Here is a 21930-nt window from a genome sequence, read left to right as displayed (position 1 = left end):
GAAATAGATGTCTGAGTACTGATTAGGAAGAATGATGTTATTTCTGTATAACCTAAATAGCAGTGGCCCATGGATAGACCCTTCTAGTAACCTATTTCTCATTGTATAGGAGCTTTAATACCATCAGCAACAATCTGAGTTCTCTCCATGATGTAGGAGTGGAGTTCATCTACCCACATGGACGATTTTTAGAGTAGGATTTTGTGATTAACTTTAACGAAACACAAGTTTCGATAGAGAAAGATTTTGCACTCACACAATAAAATCTTTCAACTCATTTAGCCCAATAATCCAGTGTACTCTAAGTACATTGGATTATTGTAGTGTTTTTGGTAAAGATTAAATAAATAAATAATAATACATAAACAAATATTAGACAAAAAGACAAAAAAACATTTTGAGAGAGAACAAAAATAAAAAATTGTATATAAACTTTAACGTGTCTCTTCATTTGAATGTAAATGTGTTGAAAATGCAGGCAATATGTGCCTGCAAAACTAGTTTGTTACTGCAGTGACCTGTAAGGTATTAGCTGTGCCTGTTTTGGGATAAAGCTACATACCAAACTTTGGTGTGTAGCTTAAGTAATTGTATTAGTCATTTGGCTGTTGTGTGTTATATAATGTAAGAGCTGATGCCTCATTTAAACAGTGCACACAGATTTCCGAAGAAATCTAGATAAATTCAAGACTTTGAGAGTCTTTAGTCACATCCTGCAGGGGGAGCAAATTTTAGAATTTTTAAAAGAAGAGCCAAAGAAAGTCAATACCCATGTTCACTGTAAGACCTATGATTAAGTAATCAATACAAAATAGCATTTTTTTTTTTTTTTTTTTTTTTTTGCTTTGCACCATAATTCACCTCTCTTTGTTCTTCATATGAGAAAGCTTCACTAAGTACAATGACCTTCAGTTAAAGATATGCTCACATCCTTTTTTAAAGTAAGGTAGAAATAACATAAAGTCATGCATTTAAAATTTTAGTAACAATACACAATTACAAGTAAAATGTGCTTAAAATATCATCATTACCGAAGCTCATCGCACCCTTTCGGTATTATATTAGGCTATTACTTCTGTTTCACTAATGTGTAAGTTGTAGTTAGTTGTTGGAGCTACATGTATTCTTTAGTGCAGGGCTGTTCAAGAAAATTGCATCGTTAGTTATTTTATTTATTGTAATTTTAACTCTTTTTATTTATTTCTTTTCTTATCTCCTATTCCCTTGAGTACTCTTACTTTTCTCCTGTAACATCATCCTTAATCCTTCTTGGTTCTGTCCTTTACCCTTTTGTTACAGATGAATGCGTGCACACACACACTCACACACACCAGTACAAATAACGCTACCAGTGGTAACTGCCAGGTATTATTAGAATATTGTTTTGTTTTCAGTACGGCAGTGGTTTTGTAATACTCTTGTTTGTTTTCAGGAGTTTGTTGTATGTTTGGTTCTCATTATTGATTTTTGCTCTAATGTCTCTACTTCTGTATTGTGTTAATGTACTTTGCCATAAAAATGTGGTCTAGTGGTGTCTAATAATTAATGCATTTCTCATTCAGTCCAGTCCATTGTAAGATGAAGCCCATCCTCCACAGATTCAGCTGATTTGCTGTCTGTTTTGGGATTAAGTTGCATTCCAAACTTTGGTGTGTAACTTTGGTAACTGCATTAGTCATTTGGCTGTTGCACATTACATAATGTAAGAGTTGATGTCTCAAAAAAACACTGCAGACACATTTCAGAAGAAATACAAATAAATTCAAGATCAGTCTTTAGTCATATCCTGCAATGCAAGGAACAAAGTTTAGGATTTTTAAAATGTAGAGCCAAAGAAAGGCTGAAGTTTATGGCAGTACACACATAGACCATTCTCCAAGTCACCCATGCTCATTATAAGACAACTGAGTAACATAGCGAATCAGAACTGTACTCTTTGTGCTTTGTACCATTAGTTGTGTTTCTTCTTCTTCAAGGGACACGCCATCAGTAAGTATATTGAATCAGATTGTGATCACATCATCAGAAGTGCTCAAAAAAGTAAAAAGATTTAAAAAAAAAAAAAAAAAAAAAAAGTAGCAATACCACAGAAGTCATGCATTCAAAATTTATTTAAGTAAAAATACAAAAGTATTATCAGCAAAATATACCCAAAATATCAGAAGATAGAGACATTAATTAGATATTAATTACTGATTATTACTGTTTCATTATTGTGTAAGCAGTATTCTATTGTTGCAGCTTATTGAAGTGGAGCTAAATGTAATATTTACTGCAGGGTTGTTTAAGAGAACTGCATCATGTCCAATTAATTTGGTGCAGTAAAAATCACAATATTTCCCACAAAACTGTCTTTAGAATATCCCTGAATTCCACTGATAAATTGTATTCTAAATAAAATTTAAAAATCAGTATTTCGTTCACAAATATTGATCAAACAACATATGCTTGCAATCATAAAATTTATTATATATTAATTAGTATACTTACTACTAAGGATGGAGCCACAACAACGTTTTTTCAGGGGAACACAGAACTTGCACTATTTTCTTTCCTAATGTATTTTTCCCATTTAAAGCATTATATGTGCAAAAGACTTGTTTCCTACAACATAGAAACAAAAGTAAAGACTTGTGTGCAGGATACTGTAAGCAGATGTGAAAAATATTGTGGTGATAATAATTAACACTTCACAAGCGTCCTGAAGGAGCCCAGCGTTTTAATCATTTTATTTTTTCTCAATCAATCCAGTCCATTGCTACATGATACCCATCCTCCAAATAAATAATATTCAACCATCGATTTTCAGTCAAAGCCTCAAAAAACAGTGATTTCACTATCAACGTGATTTGCAATCAGCACAACTAAAACACTACTTTGCATTTTTCTGTATGTTTAACTGCCCCAAAATCGGGAACACAGCAGGGACTGAACAATTAACCGGTTAATTCAACCAGTTTGGAGTGTCAAGGTGCTATAATGTAAGTTGTAATCTGTTAAAATATTCAACAGTCAACATTTTAATGACAAAACCTTTTTTAATCAAGGTTTTTATTTTATTTATTTAATTTTTTTTTTTTTACAACAATCTATTCACAAATTTGCACACCAGTAGTTTTGTATGTTTATGTGCGTTAACTAAATTACTACCAGCAATGGATAAAATGTGAGAAAATGTGAAAAATCTGACACAATAAGTATCAAGTGAACAGTAAATGGTACTGCCTGAGGGTCAATACACACGTCAGGTCAGTGATGGAGAGTTCAGGCCATTGAGAACCACCAGCAGTTTTTTTCATTCGTACAAGCACTGAAATGATGATGCAATAATGACATAAAGCCACATGGTTCATAAAGGGCAAATACATGGGCAACATTTGTTGATACCACATACATCCATTTTGGATACTCCGTTTTACACTTTGCTGAAAAATTAAAAGGAATATACTGTAAATTAATTTGTAAATTGTAAATTAAATTTTCAGTAATCTGGGATGCACAGTGAGATTACACCACGTAATTTACCACATTGCCTAAACTGACACTCCAAACCTTGATGATTGGACAGTTACTATTCATTTTAAAAATATCACACTATAGATTGAATTTTGTTCAAACCTTTTTTCTAATTATGCTGGTTGACTTTTCAGTCAGTTTCAAAAAAAAAAAAAAAAAAAAAAAAAAAGTAAACATAATCCTTTGGTAAATTGGTTCAATAATCATTTCTGATACTAAAAGGGAACTTTAAATTTGACTTAAGCAGAACTATTTGTGGAAAGGTCATGAAATACCCTAAAAATGTACAAATCTGAACACCATCACACCCTATAAAACTAGGGCCACTTTCTACTACCTTATTTCAAATCTTTTTTAAAAATTAACTTATCAGCTTCTGCCTGCAACTCAAAAGAGTCCATTGCTTGGGTGAACTAAATGTATTAAGATATTAAAGTGATTTTTTACTTTGTTAGTGTATTTACATAAACTGCATTAGTCATTCAACACTCAACAGTTAGGATTCAGTAATCTTCATTATTTATCTAGAATAATACTTAAATCTGGACATCTACCAAAGCATCAGTTACCATTCAGTGGGAATAAGTGATTATTCAACAAATCATTGTTCTCTGTTATGCAATACCTCCTAATGGTCCCACTTCATTAGTAACAGCTCATAATAATTAAGAAAAGTCTTGTCAGTATCCCTGACTGGTCAAGGACGAGACCATCCATAGTCAGTTAGGCTGATATTATGTACAGCACAGACAATTTAGGGAAGGTAATGTTAGTCAGATCAAATCACAACCAACCCTGCAAGTGTTCTCAAATCAATAGTAAATGCTGAAACTTATCAAAGTGTTATAAAATGATCAAACCAATCACTGTTTGGCTCTATTATTGGCAAAAATGTTTTCTACAAAACTATTGCACATAAAAATACAACCTCGCTTAAAAACAACCACAACCCTCTTACTGCTCACATAATTATGTGCAAACTAATTCAAAGTTTCAACTTATTATAAAGTTAAGAAATCAACCTGCCAAAATAAGAGAAATTACTATTTCAATTAGCATGATCACATTTATCAAAGTTCTGAAAGAAAATGCATATGTGCTACAGAAGTCAGTCCCGTCAGCTGTGAGAAAAAGTCCATCCATTCATCCACTCTTTCACTAAAAAGAATACAAGTTGAGCCTGAAAGACCCAAAGCCACACAGCACGTGCCTTTGATGTTGCTCTGCGATATGAACTTTTTTTAGTTTAAGTCGAAATGCACAAATAAGACTCTTTGCTCTGAAATGATCAGTTCGAGTGCATAGACTCAACAAGGCGACTCTTAGCAAGTTACTACTGCCAGATTCACAGATTTACGTATTGAAACTGCACTTGCGTAACTTATAACAAGTGCAGACATGACAGGGTGAGCCTCCATCACATGTTAGTGGGCTGAACAGGGCTTAATGAGATCAGGTAGATTAGGTTGGAACTGATCTTATGGATCCAAAGTGAAACAGACTGTGGGATGAATGAATTTACGACGAGAAACTGCCTACAAACAGTTATTACTGCATAAGATAATGTGAGAGAAAATAAAGATTTTTATGTTCAACTAGCAGTTTATAAGCAGCTCCTGGCTGCAAGTAGAATCTGCTGAAAAGTGCTCTTGTCTGAAAGGGATATGGCTCCTGCTATCCCACACTCCTCCATCTCATCCTGCAGCTCTTGCTCTTGTTACTTTACTCCTGCCCAAAACCTTCCGTCTCTTCTATAGCGAACATGAGCTTCTCCTTCAGCTGCTCATAGCTCTTATAAGGAGGGAGGTCCAGACGATTAAAGCTACATGGAGAAAAGAGACAGTAACGTGATTCTTCACAGAAATATACTGGATCTCGTGCTCTTGACACACAAGTGAAATAATAACCTTGGTTACTGAACCAATTCACAGAATTTTACCGCTGAACAAACTGCATGACAGCATCTGCTACATAAGCACATTTTAAACTGTATTACAAAAGGTACAATAACAATGCATTCTCATCCAGTGTTATATAACTTCCAATGTCAAATTAAAGGCCAACAATAAAGGAAGGATTTTCAAAGGTTGGTCCGGCAATGACTAAGAGGGTTTGGTCATGAAAGTTTAATCCTGCTTCAGTTTGGATCAAACATGTGGTGAACTGTAAAATTAAACATAGAATAACTGGTCTTACCATGTGTGACTTCGTGGAAGCCAGTTCTCTTTGCCCACTTTCTCAATGCAGAACTTTTGAGGGCCATTGCTTCCTATATTAACCAACAATAACCATAAAGAAAATGAAATCAAAAAGTCAGCCAAGGTTGTGACACACAGTGTGTGTATGTCTCTATGTGTTAATTTTGCGTACCCATCAGGTCAGCAAAGCCGCCCACAGGAAGACGACAGGTTCCTGTGACAAACTGCAGCAGTCTCATCCTCTTCTCGTTGTCCATCTCCTTCACAAACTGCCAACACATCATTCTGTGTTAAAAGCATGCTAAATCCAGTATGCCAAACTCTTCTTCATGTTACAGGACACTTTTAACACAAGGTTAAGGAAATTAAATCATATCCTGAGACTCAAATCGCACTACCGTTGGGAAGCATTAATCTATTGTAGTAAGTAGAGCAAAGAGAGAAGGGATGGGTTAGAAATGTGTTTTGGTCTCGCTGTGTGTTTTGTTTGGTCTTGTTTGGCTGAACAGTACAGTCCAATTGTTCAACTGCATATACAAACCTGCCAAAACCAGAGGATCTGTTTGCTGCTTCGGGCATAATGTCTGTAGATTGTGTTTCTCTGCCAGTCCACAAGGTCTATCTCCTGCATCCCACACAGCATCACCTGCAGGTAAGAAGTGAGCATTATCTTTAGTGGATAGACAACACATTCAAAACATGCAGAATCATTTTTTCTTAAAGGAACAACAATATCTCAAACATCAAATTTCATGTTTTTATAAAGGTTTACTTCAGTACCTCTAATTCTTTAGCATCAAAGTACTGAAGGTATTGCTGGGGCAAAACTTCATTGAAGCCCTCAAAGAATGCTTGAGTCTGCTCCTCCACACCTCTGGACAGCCTCCACTCTGCCACCAACCTGCATGGAGAGATACAAAGATGAACATAATGAAATAAGATAAAGCCAGACATACCGAAATTATCTTTGTGGTTGCTTGAAAAATGAAGTTGTTAAATCATCAAAATGTACATTAACTCTCATTTAAATACTGTCATTATACTCTCATGTTTATACAATACAGCTAATTTATTTACGACCATTACCTCTGCATTACTTACAGGAAAATAGGAATAATTGGCTCACAATTAGGCTTACTTGACTTACTTACTTATGTACGTAATTTCTGTCATTTTGACTGTGAGAAATATCCAATAGGAACAGCACTGAGCAGTACTGAAGTATTCACTTTGGATGTATTGATCCAAATTACAAACACATTTTTACATAATAAATAAAAAAAGTAAACAAAAATAAATTGGCCCTGTTCTATATGTAAAGGATAATGCCAGACAAGGTGTTCTTTATGAGGAATTAGTGGACAACCAAAAATGTCCAACACACAGGTCATTGCCCCCCTTTATATAATGAGCACAAAAATTAAGACCATTAATTTATATTTTCCTAAGTTTTGCAATTAAAATTTAATGTCTGTATAGTTAGTTTTTTTAAAAGCTGTAAGTGTTTGACTAACACCTGGAACAATCATTTTAATCCCATTCCATCCCATCAGGTTCCTATACCATGGAAACGCTGTTCACTACTCTACAATACCACAATAAATAGGACACACCTTAGATACGAGAGATATTTGTAGTCTGCTCTGCAGTGGCTCAGTTATGAGCCAGAAAGCTAACATTATGCTAGCAAGATGCCCAGTTAAAAAAATGGTGTGAACAGCTGACAAACAGTAAATATTATTTGACAGTATGTTTAACAATGTTATGTATGTTTATCTAGTTGTCCACCCAAATCACTCTCAAGATTTTCTCCAACAAATGATGGTCAATGTATGCTGTTGGCTGCAGTCTGTAATAGTGAGCTGAATTGCGAATGGGATGTGAGCTGTTCATTTATGTCAGTCTACAGAATAAATTCAGAGTTCATGTGGGCTTCCAGGCACCTTGTGTATTATGGTCGCCACCCTGTGGTGAGGATGAGATACTGAAGGACTACACTCAGTGTTCATATTCAGATTTTTTTTCCATGTCATTTATTTCTAATGTCAAGGCATCTGCAGCCACTGCATTACTTTGAGCAATGAAGATACTTTCGTTGGAACTACTTAATAGGTATCCAGTATCAGGAATTAAGTGACACCCTGCAGCCAACCAGAACTCAGTATTCCCCCAGACTGTGGTATAATAAAAGTTCATTTTTAATGGACTGGTGGCAGTGATATATACGGTTTACTGATGAATATCTGCACAGATACATATAGCAAAAAGTTAACATCAATATATCTAATGCCACAGCCACAATGGTGACCAGCAGGTGTGACAGTGATGTTGGAAACTGTTCATAAAAAAAAAAAAAAACCTTAAATGACTGCGCAGTAATTGTGCAGTTGTGCCGTGAATAAACAAAACTTGCAGATTAAGTACAGTAAGGAAACAGCAGAGACTCGGCACCTCTGTGATGCCACCAGGGCAGTAAAGTAGATTAGCTAGCTCATCACAAAAATGGTGACTGCAGATATTTGCCTGTTAAGCACTGTGGAAGGAGGATGCTTCTGGGAGTCATGTGTTTAAAAAAAGAGCATAAAGATATCATCGCAGAAACCACAAAGCGTAAAGAAGATGCAACGCTATGAGAAAAGCGATGCTGATGTACCTGATGTATTCCTCCTTATTTTCCTCAGTTACTTGGATGTTCCCTCCATCTGGTTTCAGCTCGTGGGTAGTGACCTCCCCCAAGATCTCTTTGTCTACTGAGAAGAACATCTCCAGACCACACTCTTCTATGTTATTATCCCTGCAGGCAAGAGATACATTATCATTAATGACATGGTTGTAATAACAATGCTGGAAAGCTACCAAAGAACACATATGTCAACTAGGCTGCACACTCATCTCAAGTCTTTACTTAAGAAGAGTGTGTGCATCTGGAGCTGGATCTGCATCACAATACATATGGTGAAAGAGAATTACACTTATGGCAGTTATTACTTTATGAAAGAATCCCAATTCTGACTAGGACCATTAGGGCACTGGGATAAACAGTGAAAAGAATAAACATGTCATGACCACTGAAATATGTAGCTGTACCACAACCATGTACATGTACACTTGACATCTAAGTAGGGCTGCAACTAACTACTTTTAATTAATTAATTAATCAGCCCATTATATTCACAGTTGATCATTTAGTCTATGAAACACCGTAAAAATGTTTGTGACACCTTCTAAAAAGTTGTGTCATGTTTAAAGTTTAAAATGTCCTAGAACACTTCTGTATTTTTTTTATGTCAACCAACTATGCAAACTAAGTTGAGATGCCCCAAAATCATACCAATCCCGTTTACAGAGGACAAAACTCACAAGAAACCTAATCCACATTTACAAGAGTTTACAACATGTTTACAATCGAGTAAAAAAGCTCAGTAAAATAAATAATAATCAAGGTCAATGTATATGATAGCATGGTGGCATTAGAATGTGGCAGAGCCCACAAATTCTTCTCAGAAGGAGCTTGACCCCAGATCCCTTTAGCTGGATACTTTTTCCCACTGACTGGCTACTTCATATCCTTTGGAAAAGCCCTTCTAGTGAGGGTCTTCAGTGTGAAAACAGTTTAGAAGAGCCCACTGTAAATGACCACCATATTATGTACATGTCCATCACAAATTAAGATTTGCATCCCCAGACCTACTTGATCCAGATGAGTGAGTTGTAAAATTCTGGATCTATGGACTCCAGGTCTTTGAGAGCCAGAGGTTTATTCAGAATACGCTTGTAGAAGGGCAGGGAGAACCCTGTGTCGATGAATTTGCCATGGAACAAGGCCTAGAAAAGAAAAATTTGGGACTATAATTTGAATTTGAATTTCATAATTGAGATCAGATCAGGACAATTCAATTTCAAACATGACATATGATACCATGTGATATTACATGACTTACACATAATCATTACACATTTTGCACCATAAACATGATCACCACCTGGTGGGTCAAACTAATCATGACATCACCTCCAGTTCAAATACTATGTAATTGTGTTGACAAAGAGTGCACATACCATGGCAATGAAGCGTCCTATGAACTTGAAGTACTTGAGGTGATCAGGGTTGATGTAGGAGGCAGGGTTGATCTGCAGACAGTAGTTGTCCTTGCCAGCATACTCAAACAAGCAGTACATGGGGTTCAGTACCTCATGAGAGAGCAAGAAGAACCATTCCCTGAAAATATAACCACACCATTACCACAATTAAGTGGAAGTCGTACTGGTTATGTAACAGATTGCATGTTTTGAGATGCCAGGGATGTGTACAACATTACAAGTCATACAATGAGATGCAACTGTACAAAATTAAGCTGAAATTACCTGGCCACCCCTCCGTAGTCCAGGCCTTCCTCTCCAGGGAAAATTATCCAAAGCCTCCGCCTCAGATCTTGAGGGTGGAAGCTCATGATCTTTGAATTTAGACAGAGAATTAAAATAGCCGCACACCTCACACACTGACAATACTGTTTAAAAGAAAACCTGAAAGAAAGAAAGGCAGTACAGTGAAATGATCACCTGTTGAAATGAGTCCTCAAACAATGTCTTCCGGGAGACAGTAATCTTAATGTGCTGAGGCATTGACAATTGCTGAGAGGGGAAAAAACAAAAAAATTAAAAATAAAATCTTAAATTTTAGACAATCTGACTTCTCTGTACAACAGTGAACATTAACAATAGAGCAGCAAGATAAAGAAAGATTTTATAACATGAGATGACAAAGAATGTGAGAACCTGTTGTGAAGCACATACCTGACACCAGAATCTAAAGTATTGCACTTTGGCTTTGAAGTCCCTGACATAGGTTATCTGTGGCCCATTCTCACTGTGGGGAAGACCAGAAGAGCCATTTTCAATGCCCATTTAACATGAACATTTATATACTGAATGCACAGGATGTGTGTGTCACTCTTATTTCATGTCCATGACTTAAAAACAAGAACTTACAGTGAAGATTTGCCCGTGCGTGGGTCAATGTAGGTTGTGGTTCTCCGGTTGTGGTCTACAAAGTAGGGAATACCATCCACAGTGAACCTCATCTCCCAACCCTCTGGCAGGGGCTTATCATTCAGCAGCCTGAATAAAGCAAATGCATCAAACCAACTGTTAAAAAAAAAGAGATGGTTACACACAAAATTTATATTGCAAGTGAAATTGGGGAATTAAGTTAAATCACAAGAGAAAATGTGTTCTAAAATCCAAGATTATACTTTAGATTTAGAGATTTTACAGATTATAATACATACTATATTTGTGCGTGAATATTAAATGACTGCCCTGAAGCGAAGTCCGAAAATTGAGGTTTTCTTAATATAAAAAGAGTTCCAGGATTTAACTGATAGATATAAAGATTTAGATTGATATTAATATGCAACACATTTTATTACAATAAATACCTTTGACAATCAGTGAAGGGCACTGTTCTTTTGAAAAGTGAATAAATACATATACCATACTGAAATTTATACCTTAACTTAATCTGACATGATAAAAGGAACATGCTGGACTTCTTCCATACTTCTTTACTGAACTAGTGACACTAAACAGAGTTTAATCAGATGCTCTTTCCTTTGTACACATATAACTTCCTCATCAGTAGTATTGAGTAAAAAACAATCATTTTTAAATCCACCAAAGCTTTTAGTTAAACTTTCTACATTCTACAAGTCCTCCACACCTCCTACATTGTCTGAACCTGTCATTAACCAATGGCTTGCAACTCAGGTCGGCTTGGGGCTGTTCTGTAGCTCTAAGCCCTACAGCAGATAGGAGTAATTTTCTAATTCGAGAAAGTAGTTAATTCTCTTTATTCCCAAGTCTAAAAGAAGGACCAAATTAAGTCATTCCATTCTCCACACTAGAATCATTTACATTGATTATAATAAAAGATATTACAGCATCAAGATGCTACATATGATGCACACACACACATACAAGCACACAGTAACACACTTACCCTTGCGTCCTGGGGTCCTCCCACTGTGTTGTCCGAGTAGGGTGATGAACAAAATACACTCTGCCATTGGTGTCTGTTCTTTTCTCTGACATAAAAAAAACACACATTTTTGAACATATGATTCAATTTCAATTCACTGTCATACTTTTTGACTAAGATCACAGGTATGGTCCTAGAAAAAAAGATTTTAACATTTTAGCAAATATTTACCCCAGCCATGTGGTAGAGGTCCCAGTGGGTCAAATTCTTTATTGGCTGTGGCTGCCAACTGGTCCTGGAGCTGAGTTAGAGAGATGACAGAACACACATCTTTTTAAGAACTGCAGTGTAACTGACCTCAAAGCTTTCTTATCTTATCATGTTGGTGTTCCTCAACCACATGACATAAAACATGCTATCAGAAGCAACATAAATGTCAGCTTACAGTAGTGTTGCCTGTACTTTGGAAGCTTGCAGGTATAATTTATTATTTATAGCATTATTTTATTGTTGAAGAAGAAGAAGAATCATTTTATTGGGAGTATAAATATTTTTACCTTCAAACACTGAATTTGTCTTCTGCATTTGACCCATCCTTAATTGAACACACACATGCAACACCCAACAAATTACATGCAATGAAACATACAGGAGCAGTGGGCTGCATCAAGCGCCCAGGGAGCAAATTGGAGGTTCAGTGGGGGCACATCAGCCGGCTAATGGGGGGGGCATTTTTCGAATTAACCACTCCACCACAACCAAATGATATGTGTTGATTTCAGAAAATATATTTTAAGCAAACAACATAATCATAACTTGTGTGACATTTGTAACATAAACAGCATGTAAAATAAAACAGCCTGAAATGGGATCATGAAAAATTTGTATATGTGCCCTGTTATTCAGATATGCACCAAATTTTAATGGTTTCTTTCTTAGCCCATGCTGCATCCTTCCACCAAGTTTCATAAAAATCAGGTTATTAGTTTTTTCTGTAATCCTGCTAACAAATAGACAACCAGACAAACAAACCAGACCATGAACATGACTTCCTTGGCAGACATAGTAAGTGTTGGAATTGTGCTTCCTGTGCACTGAATGTAACAAATCTAGTAACTAAGAATGTGACTGCTCTCACCCCATAAATGAACCTCTGGTTAAACTGCTGCATGGCTCCCTGCAGCTGGCTGCGCTGGTGCTGCCACTCCTCATAGTTACGCACTGACTCCTGGGTGGGCCGTTGCCACGTAGTAGATCGGGTTATGTGATCCACATAGTACACCCTACCCATCGGGTCCACCCTGCGCTCCCACCTACAGAAAGAATTGAGTGAAAAGAAGGCAGAGCTGAGGTGACAGTCTCATCCAAATGACAGATGGGCCTGAGGGCTCCACCTGACATTTGTATGAATACCACAGACACAAGTTGTTTTAATCTGTTCTACTTTTTAAACATCAGTGACATTCTTCTGTTTTTTTTTTTAAGTGCAGCTCTACAGAAATAGTAAGAGTGGTTATAAAACATGTCTGTACTAATGTGACACCATTTTTATGGTTTTATGACTGTACAGTCCAAAAGAGCAGAACAATTTGAATTTCCCTCAGGATCAATAAAGTATCTATCTATCTATCTAAGCGGCATGTTAGTTTTCATACTCTAAATGATCAATTAAGAGTTTTTGTACCCTGTGGGCAGAGGTTCAGGCCTGTCCCAGGTTGTCCTTTTCTCAATGTGATCCACATAATACACCCGTCCATTTTGATCCACCCGTTGCTCCCACCTGCAGAGACAATACGACTGAGTGAGCAAAGACAAAATACAAGGAACAGGACTGAGATGGAGGTCACCTGCAGAGCAAACAGATTCTGTCACTGAAATACTTGGCTGCTTAACACAATAACAAGTATTTGTAAGGCTGCTGTCTAAAATCCTTATTAACAGTAGCTATAGTAAAGACTTGCAGAATCAAGTGTAGTGTCCTTCTTTTCTTTACCCTGGTGGTAAGGGACCGTTGCTTATGGGTGTGATTCTGGGAGCTGTTGTGGCAAGAGCTGCTGGAGCAGAAGAGCCTGGTTTGGGGCCACTTGCTGCCTGTGAAGAACCTGCTGTCGCTGCTCCTGCGCCTGAGTCATCCTGCTGATTTGAACACCCACTAGCTGACGCCTGGGAGGAGCCATCAGAGGCTGGACCCTCACTCAGCTCACTGGGAGAGGAACTGCTAGAAGAGGCTGGGGAGAGGATTGGTGAGGATAGTAGAGAAGAAAACCTTAAAGCCCGTCAATGAACACGCAGAGATATATGTGTTCTGACTGCAGTAACAGCGCTCACAACATTTTTGTATATGAAAGAAAGTCCATGCTATGTGATAATATGTAATGATAAGCATGTAATGTGAATCAGACGTCAAACTGTTTGTGAAATAATGTTATATTGTCAAGTATTTGATGTCACTTTGACGTCTTGTGCTTTCCTTACTCGGTGAGGCTGCTGGTCTCCGAGGTGTAGGAGGAGGAGGTCGGGTTGGTCTGAGAGGACGCGAGGCATTAGAGCCTCCTGGAGATCGAGAAGGAGAACTCTTGCCATTGACCGTATGGCCATTAGGTACAATAACCCACTCCTCCGAGTCACTGGAGGGAGATGTGTCTCTGCTTGACCTGATGATAAAAACACTGAACTGAAGTTCTTTTACAGGTGTTCAATGAACATTTTCTATAAGTATGGTAATATGCAAACACAAAAAAGGCACAGAAAACATGTGCAGTCCTATAAATGAAATTTTACTAAACCTGTTGCCTGTGCCTCCATTTTGTTCTGCATTTCCATTGGAAACAGTGGCTAGAATGACAGAAAAAGACAAATGGCAACAACATAACTCTGTATTTACTCACTGAGGAACACTTGATTTTGATCTCAATATATCAGCTGATTATTAAAAACAACTGCTTTTAATAACAATCCCCTAAATTTAATTACTAAATTATTGGGACTGATACATGTAGGGGACAGTTTACAGTTGAAAAATAAACTTATCAGTTATCTCTGGTGAATAAAGAACGTAATGATCAATTACCTCAAGACATAAATTCGGCAATGCATAAGTCAGGCTCTGTAAAGATCTCTGTTTCAGCCTCTTATTCAATAAAACACGACTACTTAAGGGACTATTAAGATAAAAAAGGAAGGAAATATCTCTTAGAACAGCTAAATAACATAATTGTGTTTGTGCAAAGTATATGCATATATGTCTGAAATTGTTATTATTGTCGTCAACCTAGCATAGTGAGTTTACGTTTGTGTGTGGATTCTTACCATGTTCTCTCTCTGCCGAAGCTAAGGTTTCTGGGTCTACCTGCATGCCATCCAGGCAGACTGACAGGTCACCTACAACATCCCGGGGGTCTTTGTCAGAGCACAGTTGCAATGTCTGCACCACCTCACATACTGGGGAGAGCACAGAATATTGTGTCAAACAACACACCTCAGATAACTCATGACACAAACACCCATACAGAGCCTTCACCCAAAAAAATGCAAGGTTGTGATAAGACTACCCTGAGGTAGCAGAAACTGCCACTAAAATTAAAACACCTTTTCCTTAGGAAGTCCTGCCTTACTGATCTTTGTTAATAATCTCATTCTCATCTCAGCTGATTACTGGATTCAGCCCTGCAAGTGACAACAGGGGGAGTATCAGTTGCTCTGTCAGGCAGAAACACTTCAGTCACACTGGCCACTGCCATTTTTGAGAATCTTGTTCAGTACTGGCAAATGAAATTCAAACAGCTATACAGAATATAGACTTTCACTTATCACATGCTTTGCATGCTGTCTCAGTCTGAGGGGAGCCATTGTATTAGGTTGTAAACACACTCCATGCAAGCAGAGGGTCATAAATTTAAGTGAGGCCTTATCCCCGGAAAATAAAACCTAGTTAGTAGTGAGCATGTTGGTTGTTCAGCTTATCAAAACCCAATAAAAGATTCTTAATAGAAACACATATATGCACTTCGATACAACAAGTGTGCACATTATCTACAGTGTGTGCAACATCTGTTAAATATAACACACAGCACACAGCTGGCAGACACAGATGCACAAAATGAATAATGAAATAAAAGTAAGATTACAAGGGATACAACTTGCTATTATCTTGAAATAAATAAGCCAGGTGATGGGTGTTATGTTCAGAAAATTCCACCCAGGATTCTGTGGGAATCACCCCCCCAGAGCCTAGAAATATTAGCTCCACATTCGGCTCCTTGGCTCGAACAACAAATATTTTCCATAGTCAAAACTGAAATCGCAAATGACAGTACAAGCAAATACGACAGGATCACAGCTGTCTCATGCCAATAACTGAATAAGCAAGTAGTAGGTTTGGGATGTTTTTGACTTCAAGTCTTGAAAATCCTAAAACTAACACAAAGAAAGTAGTACATAGTAACTCACATTTCAAGTCATTGGCCTTAAGCATCTCACTGATCTCCAGTGCGGCCATTCCCAACAGGATGTCTGCTTTCAGTGTCTGGTGGCTCCAAACACGAAAAATCAGTTTGCTGACTGGAGTCACGATTCTGTAGAAAAGTGAGAAAATGACAAGATACAAGTGAACACAAGACAAATTAAGATTAAGAATTGTCTGCACTAATGCTTAAAAAAATAATGGTCAATTAATCAACTGTAAGTAAATCAATCAATGATAATTTTGGCTAAGCAGGGGGAGGACCTCCATATAAGCCTATAGCTTCTTTATCTGCCTCATCACATCTGTGTAATTTTTGTTATCCAAATGATTATTATCAATCAAATACATCAAATATTTACTTTATAAGGATATATCCTTTATGTATTTAGTTTATCCTTCCCAGCTGCGTAACTTTACACGAGAAACAGATCTGATTCTAAAAACTCTCTAAAAGACTCTACACACAGACCACGGAACTAAAATATGGATGTTAAAACCCACAATGTTGGACTTAGACTAAATTAATCATCACCCAATAACTAATCACTACTTCCTCTTGTATAACAAACACAAGAGTCATACTCACACTGTGAGAGCCTGCTTCCATTTAGGATTGTGTGTATTGTTGCATTTCTCAGTCCTCTTTGACTGGCCATCCACGGCTACCTCCACATATGGACTGGGACCAAACCAGTTCTTCTTGTTTTCCTTCAGCTTGGCTGATAGAACTAGAAAAGAGAGAACACCAGAGTAAAACTTCATGTAGTGCAATTTTCAATAGATATGATTAGAATGGGCCAGAAGCTACATTTGGTAAGATGCTGCAACTTTAGCAAATTTGTATATTTTGTTGATAGACAAGCCTTCTTGCAATTCTGACTTACTTGTGACTTGCAATTGGGCCTTCATGTTTCATCCATAACACTGCAGCCTTTCTTGGCTTCAACAAAAGGACCTACAGCAATTGCAACAGACGACATCAGATGTAAACACATAAGCACTGTAGGTAACCTACAGTACTTAAAAAAATTAGGCTAACATTACCTAAAATACTAACAGTGACTACGATTGATCCTAGCTATTTCAAGAAACCACCATGTAACCGTTACCTCTCGTAACAGAAAATCCCATCTTCAACTTTATTTTTAACTAAATTAAGTCTCGCTAAACCCAACTCGCTAATCTTTGTAGGGCAAGAGGTAACGTTAGTTTACATGTTAGACAGTGGAGATATGTTAATATAACATAAAGGTGTTGAGTGTTCAGGACAGCAACACAGTTTAACATAACGAGTCGACGTGCTCCCTGCCATCTACAATATGAAGGCTGTACAACTGTAGCTTCATAGCTTCATCTGTCAAGTTAGCAGAGGGTTAGCCAACAGGGGATTTGTCGTCAAGACAACTTCAAACACTAGCCTTTCGTAGGTTAACGGTTTCGACGGTGACATGACTAAGATGCATAACTGGCTATTACGTTGTGCAAATCATTAATGGAAACTTGGAAGTTCGACCGTCGGGAGTAACTTTGTTCGCCGACGTCCTGAACACCGAGGCTTAGCTAACCATGCATTAACTAACGGGAGTAATGCTAATACCACCCGGCTCACTGAGCAGCTTTGATCGTTCAGTCTAGGAAATCTCATATATGCCTTTCAGTGAAAGACTAGATGCCCATACCTGGAAGAAGCAGACGATAAACGGCCACTCAGACTTCAATCTCAGGTATGCCTAGATTGTTGACAGATAGCTGTCTACCATCAGAACAGACCTGTGTTCCGCTAGCCACAAGACCAGCTATTCCGGCACGAGTTTTTCATAATAAAAAGGACACCGTGTCTACAGTCCTAAAGAAAAAAAATCGTTTTGAACAAGCCGTGCATTCTGCACAACTTAGAACCGAGAGTTCATTAGCACTTTGACAAAACATTGCGAATTTAAAGAAGCTTTTTTCTGGGGTTTTCGTGAAAATCACAGGGTCTTATTTTTCACACGATTACTTGTAATCATTTTCGCACTTTTATTTTGAAGGCTAAAAAGGATGACGTTAGTGATATTGACATCAACAAAACACCATTGCAATTACAAAATAAAGAGTACTACCGTGCTTTTAAACTGTAATGTACAAGCTGGTCTGATTCCTACACCGTGTGTATCGTTAATTAATAACACAACTGTAATAACTGATGATGATAAATGGCGCTATGAGAGTCGCCATTTTGGGCACGCCCACTTCTGTTGTTCTCGAGTTTGGTCTCGTGATAGAGGCTACGGTAGTCAGTTTTTAGTCTGCAAACGTTTCGGTTTATAAAAGTCATGTCATCCGGCTAGCTAGAAGAAAATAAAAGCATTTGTGAACTTCTTAGAGACCGTTAATGATGTTGTCTCGTCTACTAAAGGAGCACCAGGCAAAGCAAAATGAGCGAAAGGAGCTGCAGGGTGAGAAGATACATGCTTAGCTATCATGCTAACAGAAGCTAAAAACAAAGCTATCTTGTTGTTAGAGGGTACTGATGGTTTGTCTGTTTGTTGTTGTGTTGATGTTGTAACTTGCACAGAGAAGCGCAGGCGTGAAGCTATTTCCGCAGCCACCTGTCTGACAGAAGCCCTGGTGGACCACCTCAATGTTGGGTATGAAAACTGTTGAGCACAGCTGACGATTTGGACATGAGAGCTGTTGACATCCTGTTATCTTCACTAAGTGGAGAGTTATGCCTCAGTAAAAGATAAACTCCACAAAATTCTGTTATTCAAACAGTCAAAAACACGGAGATATTAAGCTTTCAGTTCTATGAACCCGGAAAAAGCAGCAAATTATTTGAGTTGAAACAGTAGTGTATTTGGTATGTTTGCTTCCAATGTTACTAGGATCATTTCTGTTACTGATTCATCTGTTAGTTAAATTTTGATTACAGGTCTAATCAATATAATCGAAGAATTGGAATTTGGTAATTCATTGAAGTGTTTTTTTAATAAAAAATGTCAAGCATTTGCTTGTTCCAGCTTCTGAACTGTAAGGATTTGCTGTTTTGTTGTTGTTGTTGTTTTTGTTCTTTTTGATGAGTGAATGATGAATTTGTTTTTGTTTTGGGCTCTGGGAAATAGTGACGAGAATATTTCACAACCTTTTGGCATTTTACAGACCAAATGATTAATTGTGAAAATAAGCATTTCCCATCACCAGGGTCTCTGTCTGCACCATTAGAATAAATCAGTCCATTCTTTGCAGGCTAGAATCAGCCCAATGTGTGACACAATCACAAATAATACATTAAGATTATTAACAATGTAAAAGCTGTGATGAAACCAAGACAATGAGCTTAAAGAACAAGACTGGGAAGCAAACACAATTGTTGCGGTGTTTCTTTATAGAAGGGATTAAGTCTTGTTAATACTTATTCTCGTGTGAAAATTTTATGATGTTTTCAATATAAATACACAAATTACTGACTCAGACTTTTGCTGATTAAATCCAAATTCACTCTCACATACCTCAGTAGATATACATTATGCTAGATTTTCATGTATTAACAATACTGTAGCTCTCCTCATTGTTGTTGACTTGTTTTGCTATAGAGTTGCCCAGGCATACGTAAACCAGCGCAAACTCGACCATGAGGTGAAGACTCTTCAAGTGCAGGCGAGCCAGTTTTCCAAACAAACTGCTCAGTGGATCAGTATGGTGGAGGGTTTCAATCAGGCTCTTAAGGTGGGATACACTCTATCATTAAGAAATTCATCTTAAAACAAGGCTTTCAGTTGTGTAATCTGCTTCTATACAATATCAGCTTTGTTCAGTTTTTATAAGCCTTTTTATAGCAACACGAGTTCCCAAATATCGTACACAATATTTAGTAGCAGCAGTTGAATGGTAGACGTATTATGAGTGGGTCCAGCCATATATATGATATATGTTATGTCTTGAACCATTCTCAGTAGTGTGATTCAGTTCTGAGCAGATTTTACAGGTGGTAAAAGTAATCCATGAATGAGTTTCTACTTACTCCAGTTATTCAGCTTATATCATCTTTAAGGTGAAAAGATGCCAGGAAACATTTAAAGCTTGCCTGTTGCTGGTCCTGATAGGTTAGTTTGATAGATGTGATGACAATAATTCTGTTTCTCTATTCTTTTGAACAGGAAATTGGTGATGTAGAGAACTGGGCCCGCAGTATTGAGATGGACATGAGGACCATTGCCACAGCACTGGAGTACGTACACAAGGGCCATCTTCAGTCTGTTTCCTCGTAAATTTCGTGATGGGATGTTTACAGCTGAAACCTCATCCACTGATATGAAACAGAAATCCAGTTGACTCCTATCAGCAAACATGCAAGCAGCGGTGCCTCTGCATGCCCTTTGAAGAGACCTAATGTCAGTGGTTACAGTGAAACTCTTTAACTGCACGTCTGCATTACTATTTAAGTTCTTGTGTGAGCTCCCATGTTAATCAGCACAAGTCCACAATGATACTGGAGTTTAGACATAAAGCTTGGGTTTAAAATGAAATAAGTCTAACATCTATTTAGTTGTTACTTCAGTCAGCAAATAACTTTTGGCAATTGGTAATTGAATAATTTGGGTAAAAAATAAAAGTCAGTATGTTTGTGTTTTATTTTTAATGTTTTAATGTAACAGTACTGAGGGGCCTCAGGCAAATTGCCACCTGTCTCCATGTCTGTAGTTTCTCCTGAAAGCAGCTTTTGAGCACCTGATATCTGAATTGTCATATATGTCTATGTTTATACATTGTAATGTCTGTGTACATTGATAACTGTACAGTTTTTTTCCAGACAACTTGACTTAAAATTTTGTTACCATTAAGTGATGGAACATTATTTTTAATAAAGTTACAAATGCACTGGTGTTTTCATATGAACCAAGGCTAAATAAAAAGTGTACATGTACATAAGGCTTCACAACAGCTGTTTTCTGAAAAGAACTCAAATAGGACAAGGTCAAGGTTGTTTTTGGGCTGATGGTGTAATTATAGCCATCATAAAAGGCAGAGGGCCAGATGACAAATTAACAGTTATTTAACATCTTTTATTTGGTAACAAGGTTTTGCAACTAAACTACTGGTAAATCACTGAATACAATAACCGGTAAAGTATTTGCCTCGCTTTGGTGATCGGATAATTCATGGAATGTGTGACGCGAAGGAGACTTAGGTCACAATGCACGAGGCTGTTGAGAGCAGCCATGTAATTGCAGGCGTGTTTAGTAACCTATTACACTTTCAGTTGGCTGTGTACTATTATGGTAGAAAGTAGCAGTTGGTAGCACACTTCCTTCAGTTTACACTTCACATGGCTAAGAAATATGCCTGCTTTTTTTTTTTTAAAAAAGGAGTCTTTCTTCAAACTCATAGTCTCAATGGAGAAATGTGTGCTTACCATTTTAATATTCTGGCAGAATTATCCTAATGACACTATTAAAGTTTTTTATGTAGGTGTAATTGTGAAGCAGGTCACATTTATAGACATTCTGTTAAAATAAGCCAGTGTACGTTACAATGGCTACTTCTTATTTACTGTCAACATCAGTATGAGCTCACTAATCTCAAGATGCACGTCACAAATAAAGACAACCAGTTACAGAATATACTGCATATATTGTGTATGCTTAAAAACTGATATAATAGGTCAGTGAACTGAATGAGCATGTGAGATTATACATGTTTCTGAGGCTGCACAAAGCTGTAACGTGGGATTATTATAAGTTTGTTTTAACACTCTTAAAACATAAAGTGCTTATTATGCCTGCATAGCCTGA

General features: G+C 37.3%; 2 protein-coding genes across 3 annotated transcripts; one reads left to right on the top strand and one right to left on the bottom strand.

The window, feature by feature from the left end:
• Positions 1–2702: 2702 nt before the first annotated feature.
• On the bottom strand, positions 2703–17971 carry itcha (itchy E3 ubiquitin protein ligase a). 2 transcript variants are annotated; one of them, XM_046383162.1, is made up of 24 exons: positions 17836–17971; positions 17041–17111; positions 16743–16884; positions 16141–16265; positions 15001–15132; positions 14478–14526; positions 14167–14345; positions 13685–13919; positions 13376–13471; positions 12830–13004; positions 11923–11992; positions 11713–11797; positions 10704–10832; positions 10509–10581; positions 10275–10346; positions 10080–10168; positions 9774–9933; positions 9406–9539; positions 8368–8508; positions 6495–6615; positions 6256–6360; positions 5887–5983; positions 5713–5785; positions 2703–5338 (listed from the first exon to the last, which is right to left on the bottom strand). In XM_046383162.1, exons 2-24 carry the CDS (start codon positions 17063–17065, stop codon positions 5239–5241), a joined length of 2607 nt encoding a protein of 868 aa, XP_046239118.1. In that variant the 5' UTR covers positions 17066–17111; positions 17836–17971; the 3' UTR covers positions 2703–5238. The 2 variants fall into 2 exon arrangements, with proteins under 2 accessions (XP_046239118.1, XP_046239119.1); XM_046383163.1 differs by having other exon boundaries at positions 17266–17893.
• Positions 17972–18122: 151 nt separating this feature from the next.
• Positions 18123–21062, top strand: bloc1s1 (biogenesis of lysosomal organelles complex-1, subunit 1). Its single transcript, XM_046383164.1, has 4 exons — positions 18123–18594; positions 18714–18786; positions 19732–19864; positions 20296–21062. Exons 1-4 carry the CDS (start codon positions 18531–18533, stop codon positions 20404–20406), a joined length of 381 nt encoding a protein of 126 aa, XP_046239120.1. The 5' UTR covers positions 18123–18530; the 3' UTR covers positions 20407–21062.
• Positions 21063–21930: the final 868 nt, after the last annotated feature.

Source organism: Scatophagus argus, chromosome 3 (genome assembly GCF_020382885.2).
Source record: "Scatophagus argus isolate fScaArg1 chromosome 3, fScaArg1.pri, whole genome shotgun sequence".
Taxonomy (NCBI): Eukaryota; Metazoa; Chordata; class Actinopteri; family Scatophagidae; genus Scatophagus; species Scatophagus argus.
This window is presented reverse-complemented; position numbering and strand designations above follow the sequence as displayed.